Source organism: Cydia strobilella, chromosome 4, assembly GCF_947568885.1.
Source record: "Cydia strobilella chromosome 4, ilCydStro3.1, whole genome shotgun sequence".
Lineage (NCBI taxonomy): Eukaryota > Metazoa > Arthropoda > Insecta > Lepidoptera > Tortricidae > Cydia > Cydia strobilella.
Genome location: NC_086044.1, coordinates 10,250,216 through 10,257,045, shown reverse-complemented (window position 1 = coordinate 10,257,045; position 6,830 = coordinate 10,250,216). Strand labels below are relative to the sequence as shown.

The 6,830-nt window shown below is 33.7% G+C and overlaps 1 protein-coding gene across 1 annotated transcript; it reads left to right on the top strand.

Annotated features, from left to right (window-relative positions):
- The first annotated feature begins 464 nt into the window (after positions 1-464).
- LOC134740575 (frizzled-7-B) lies at positions 465-2,947 on the top strand. The gene is made up of 2 exons (XM_063673097.1): positions 465-1,961; positions 2,205-2,947. Exons 1-2 carry the CDS (start codon positions 776-778, stop codon positions 2,720-2,722), a joined length of 1,704 nt encoding a protein of 567 aa, XP_063529167.1. The 5' UTR covers positions 465-775; the 3' UTR covers positions 2,723-2,947.
- The last annotated feature ends 3,883 nt before the right edge of the window (positions 2,948-6,830 follow it).

The following is a 6,830-nucleotide window of genomic DNA, read 5'->3' as shown; positions in this document are numbered from 1 at the left end:
CGTTCAAATACCTTCTAATTGTTTAAATCAAGTTTAAATTGACAGAGAATAATCTTATTATACTGTGGCGAACCTCTTTGGTCGGCTTACGTCCGCCTGCGAACGCAGGCCGCTAAGCCGATTATGTACTTCTCGTTAATCAAAAACTGACTGATGTAAAATATTGTTCTTTGATTTGTCAGAAAAAAATATAATTAGTTTTCTTTCTTATTTGTTGATTGATTATTTATTTATACCAAAAATAGAAGTCCCACAATACTTTCTGTTACTAAACATATATATCACAATTAATAATAGCATTGTTTACATTTAATTAGCTTATATGTTATATTATATCACACTAAAAAAATATAAATATGCTTAAAAAAAGAATGAAATAATAAAAACTAGCCACACCGCGGAGCGTTGTTTCTGTCTGTAACCATGTTTTGTCTATTGTAGAGACAGAGACAACTTTGTCTTGTAGTAATTTTGTATATTTGTATTATGGCCACTGGCCTACGCACAGTATTTTTTATTTATTAAGTTTATACAAATTAAAATGAATTTATTTGTGTATCGTGAATTAAGTTTTACATTCAAATGCTGCACAGCTTGTTAACAAAAAATCATTGGCATTAATTCAAGTTTTTCTTGAAAATTCCTGTTATAAATTCTCTACGATTCATGAATGAAATTTGATCTAGTAAAGTAAAACACACAGATCGTGTTACTATGGATTATGAGAAGTGATTTGATACATATGAATGAAAGTAACTGCAGGTGACTACAATTCATGATGGGGAGATTGTGTATTATTCTTATTTTAAAAGTACTATGTTCACTAGTTGTTACTGAATCTTCACGTGTTACTATTTTGCAAGGTGATTCTTTGCCTCACCATGGACGTTGCGAGCCAATTACAATTCCACTCTGTCAACAGATTCAATACAATCAAACGATATTTCCGAATTTGCTAAACCACGCGAATCAGAAGGATGCTGGAGCAGAAATTCATCAGTTCACCCCCTTGATAAAAGTGAATTGTTCACCAGATCTGAAGTTTTTCCTGTGTTCAATGTTTGCTCCTGTCTGCACAATTCTAGATAAACCCATTCAGCCCTGCCGACACCTCTGTGAATCCGCCAGGCACAATTGTGATGAATTAATGGCTAATTTTGGATTCTCGTGGCCCGATTACTTAGACTGCTCCAAGTTCCCAGTGGCAACAGATGAACACGTAATATGTGTGGGTGATAACAATGCTACACATGACTCTCGCAAACCCACAGAGCACAAGCATCGCAAAGTTGACTATAAATCAAATATTGAAAGGGACCCAGCTAAGTTACCTGGTGCAAAAGATTATGGCTTTGTGTGCCCAGCCCAATTTGAAGTACCTAAAAGTTTGGATTTGGATTATTCCTTAATAGTTGGAGACAAGATTCAACCAGATTGTGGAGCACCTTGTGATGGAATGTTTTTCAAACAAGATGCAAAGAAGTTTTCAAGGCTGTGGATTGGAATCTGGGCAACTTTATGTGCATTGAGCTGCTTATTCACTGTCTTGACATTTTTGATTGATACTGATAGATTTCGCTATCCTGAAAGGCCTATTATTTTCTTGTCTGTTTGCTACCTGATGGTAGCCTGCAGCTACATCATGGGTTGGGGTGCTGGTGACAGTGTGAGCTGCCAGGGCCCATTCCCTTCCACACATGGTGGGTCAAGACTAACCAACCCCATGCTTATTACTCAAGGAACCAAGCATGAACCATGCACCATCTTATTCATGGTTGTGTATTTCTTTAGTATGGCTTCAAGTATCTGGTGGGTGATATTGACCCTGACTTGGTTCTTAGCTGCTGGGTTGAAATGGGGCCATGAAGCTATTGAAGCCAACTCACAGTACTTTCATTTGGCTGCGTGGGCTGTACCTGCAATCAAAACCATATCAATATTAGCAATGGGAAAAGTTGATGGTTAGTTTAACAATTATTTTTTGCACTATTTGTAAATTTTTCTCTTTAATGTTCACAAGAAGCTGTTCCATGGAACTGGAGCCTTTTGTCTGAAAATGAATATTTCCTAAATATTCACAGATATTTTCATAGAACAAAATGGAAAGTATTTCATAAACTATTATTTATCTCGTTGTTCCGGAAATGTTGCACCTCCCTTATGATAATGGATTCAAAATGTATATGTTTTTTTCTTTGTTTTAGGTGATGTCTTGTCTGGAGTTTGCTACGTTGGAATTTGGAATGCAGAAGCACTACGAGGATTTGTTCTAGCTCCATTATGTGTGTATTTAGTGCTTGGTACTGTATTCCTTCTGGCAGGTTTTGTCTCTCTATTTCGCATTCGAACAGTCATGAAACATGATGGCACCAAGACTGATAAACTTGAGAAGCTAATGATTAGGATTGGTGTTTTTGGTGTTCTGTATACTGTGCCAGCATTGATTGTGATTGCGTGTTTGTTTTATGAGCAAGCATATTTTGATAGCTGGATGGTGACCTGGCATAGGGATATGTGTTCTTCATCTCTTTACTCTATACCATGCCCTTTTACCCGCCAGGAGACAGAGCGGCCGAAATTTGAAATGTTCATGATAAAATATCTCATGACTATGATTGTTGGCATAACGTCTAGTTTTTGGATCTGGTCTAGTAAAACTTTAGTGTCATGGCGCCAATTTTTCGATAAAATTAAAGGTCGACGAGTTGAAGCTTATGTGTGATAGATTAAATGTAGGGGTAAAATCGGTGTTGTTGCTTTTATAAATCAAGTCGGCAGCTAAGGGGCAGTTATTTCGTAACATAGAAACAAGGCTGATATTTGTAAATACCTTTTTGTCTCGTTTATGGAGATTATTTTTCATAATAATTTTTACTATTTTAAGTTACTTTTTTACAATATTTAGAGTTAAGAATCAGTGTAATGTAATTAAAACTTATTTTACTATCATACCTGTTATTATTATATTGTTCTCCGGCATATTTAAATGGCATAAAAAAAACAAAGCATGCAAAAAATTGTACATGTACATATTCAACAAATCAATAACGTTACTATTGTTAATGTAAACAATGAAAGACAAAAGGACCGAGAGAGGACAGTTATTTAAATGGCATAAAAAAAACAAAGCATGCAAAAAATTGTACATGTACATATTCAACAAATCAATAACGTTACTATTGTTAATGTAAACAATGAAAGACAAAAGGACCGAGTGAGGACAGTTATTTAAATGGCATAAAAAAAAACAAAGCATGCAAAAAATTGTACATGTACATATTCAACAAATCAATAACGTTACTATTGTTAATGTAAACAATGAAAGACAAAAGGACCGAGAGAGGACAGTTATTTAAATGGCATAAAAAAAAAAACAAAGCATGCAAAAATTGTACATGTACATATTCAACAAATCAATAACGTTACTATTGTAAATGTAAACAATGAAAGACAAAAGGACCGAGTGAGGACAGTTTCTCAAGGTAAATTCTATCTACCTGCAGGGTGCAGGTGCATCAACGACTACAATTCTTCCAACTGAAACTTGAGGATATAATTAATTATAATTTATAGCATTGTTACATTAGCAAAAGACAACCGAAACAAAACAAACATTAGTAATTACTTGCTGTTAAAAAAATAATTGAGAATAAGGTGTACCTGTATTCCGTATCTTCAATAAATTTACTAATGTCTCGAGTCCAATCATGAACAACTATCCTCAATGAACTTATCGAAATAACCCCAATACACCTTACCTAGTCTTAAGAATGCTACAGAAAACAAGAAACCCTCAATGTTTCGCTATACATACATATCTGTCTGTTCGCGGCTTAGCTTAGTGACTGACTATCAATGCTAAACATTCATTAAAAAATCTGGCGAATTCAAAACCTCTTCCTTTCTCTGAAGCCGAATTAATTTCGCCTATAAAGTAGTTACTACTTATTTTTGCGACAAGAGGGCAAAGTTAGCTTTTGTTGCGAGTGCTGATTTGGAATCCCGAGCAAGCGAAAGCTTCTAAGAATTTTGAGTGTAGTAAGGGACTTAATAGAATACTACTTTTTACCTTAATAAAAACAATAAATGGGAAATACATATATATTAGAAGGACACATTACAGTTCTGATTGAAAGAAGTCGGCCTAAATCCATTCATGATAGTTTAGAGTAGATAGATAAAATTGCAATACCCTTACAGGGTGTCATGTTGTGATACATTATCGATTAAGAACATCTGTAATTTTACCAATGTGAAAGCAATAAATATATTATTATTATTATTTGTATCTCGTATAAACTCACGGGTATATACATCCCGGTCATTTGATAGGCGTGCGTGGGGATACAGATCCAACACGTAGAGGCCCTTTGGAGAAGTTTGCTGTTACGTAATACACCTGCTAGAACCCATTCACGGGTACAAATAGATACCCGTAAATCGGTCCCAATAGACCTGTACCAATAACTTCTGAGGTTATAAGAATATTAATGTTGCTTATTTTTTATATATAGTTTCCAGACCATATACTAAACCTAAAAATAATATTTTGTGTCATCCTAGGTATTTGCTTAGGTAGAAATTTAGGTATTTCTATTTTCAATCAGCATTCTGTAAAAAAAATATTAGAGACGAAATTCTTTGTTTCCCTGTAAAGGCAAAGTGGCTTCCGACGTACACACGCATTTTGTGTCATTTTCATCCACGGGTATAATGGCATTTAATAAATACCTAATATTGATCCTAAAAAGCCTAAAAAATATTAGAGTCGGTAAGTGAAGTGTTGTACTTTACAGAACATTGTTATATGTTATTCAAACAAATCTGTGTCAAATTCATCCACCGCTTTTATTTAAAAAAAAATTTTTCTAATTAACACCCTGTGTTTGCCACAAAAAAAAAATTCATATTATTAAGTTTACGTCTACAATATTATAATACCACATTGAGACATCATTCATAATTTGGGTCATTTTGATCCACGGTTTTTTTACTATCTGGCAAAATAAAACTCAATTGAGCAAGAAGGGCGTGCGCGGGGAAGGGTACCTACGCGGGTGGGGTGCTTATTATACTTGCCACAATATCAGCTGGCGACTGAGATCTTAATACTATCTCGTTAAGACCAACCAAGAGTGAAAGAGATGGCATTATGAGCTGTCTCGCCACTTAGTTTTGCGATACAGTGTATTTATTTCATTCGGAGGCATAATTACATTGTCTTATCAATCTTACCGTAGTAGGTATATAAATATAATTAAAAATAAACTGTAGGCTGCACTCCTCATACTGACCAACATTTGTGACGTTCCTAATCAAAAGGTACCACTTTTTCTGACAGGTTATTTGTATAAAGATATAATCAAATTTCGTCTTTATGGTAAACGACAAAGTGGTACCTACCTTTTGATTGAGAATGTCACATCAGCGACTTAAAAATACTTTTGTTTCGATTTTTAGTAGACTTTTTAAGTTTATTTTAAGACGCAATTTATTGTGATTTTTGTTATGTTTAAGCGTGGCAAGCAACATTAATTACAATGATGATGATGTTCATTAAATACAATATTTTTTCATACTATACTGAACTGTCACCCTATACATGAGAATGAACAGCGCCCTCTTGACAATGATCATATATTACTGGTCAGGCTTTAATATGTGTCATAATTTAGTAGTCCCCTTTGTGGATTCTAAGTTTCCGAGTTACAGCAGTTTAGTGAAAGCGTTTTTTTTTTAAATATAAATTAAGGGTGGAATAAATAGGAAAGAAAATTTGATTATTTTTGCGCTACGACGCACGGTTTAGGAGATACAGCCCTATAAAGTTTTTTTTATTGTGTTTTTTCTTTTTTACATTGTGTTTTTTGTATATTACTTTGGGGTTTCATAAAGGGGAACGAAAATTTAATTATTTTTGCGCTACGACGCATGGTTTAGGAGATCAAGCCCTATAAAAAAAAATCTCTTTTTTTTTGCGTTTTTTTTGTATAAATTAATGGTTATATAAAGGGGACCGAAAAGTTGATTATTTTTGCGCTACGACGCACGGTTTAGGAGATACAGCCCTATATAGATTTTTTTCTTTTTCTTTTTTACGTTTTTAAATCTTAATTAAGGGCTTCTTAAGGGGAACGAAAATTTGATTATTTTTGCGCTACGATGCACGGTTTATGAGATACAGCCCTATAAAGTTTTTTTGTTATTATTTTTTTCTTGTGTTTTTGTATATTATTTTGGGGCTTCATAAAGGGGAACGAAAATTTTATTATTTTTGCGCCACCACGCACGGTTTAGGAGATATTATATCTATATATATAGCTATAATAGCTCTATAAAAATTTTTCCTGGTTTTTTTTAAAGTTTTAATTAAGGGTTTCTTAAAGGGGAACGAAAATTTGATTATTTTTGTGCTACGATGCACGGTTTAGGAGATGCAGCCCTATAAAGATTTTTTTTGTTGGTTTTTTTTTCATTGTTTTTTGTATATTATTTTGGGGTTCCGTAAAGGGGAACGAAAATTTTGTTATTTTTGCGCTACCACGCACGGTTTAGGAGATATAGCTGTATAAAAAAAATTTCCTGTTTTTTTTTTTTTTTTTTTTAAGTATTAATTAAGGGTTTCTTAAAGGGGAACGAAAAATTGATTATTTTTGCGCTACGATGCACGATTTCGGAGATGCAGCCCTATAAAGATTTTTTTTTGTTTTTTTTTATTGTGTTTTTTGTATATTAGTTTGGGGTTCCACAAAGGGGAACGAAAATTTGATTATTTTTGCGCTACGACGGTTTAGGAGATACAGCCCTATAAAGTTTTTTTTGTTTTTTTT

Coding starts and splice junctions, on each gene's coding strand:
- LOC134740575 (XM_063673097.1), top strand. CDS start 776: ATGATGGGGAGATTGTGTATTATTCTTATTTTAAAAGTACTATGTTCA. Junction 1,962..2,204: donor AGCAATGGGAAAAGTTGATG/GTTAGTTTAACA, acceptor TCTTTGTTTTAG/GTGATGTCTTGTCTGGAGTT.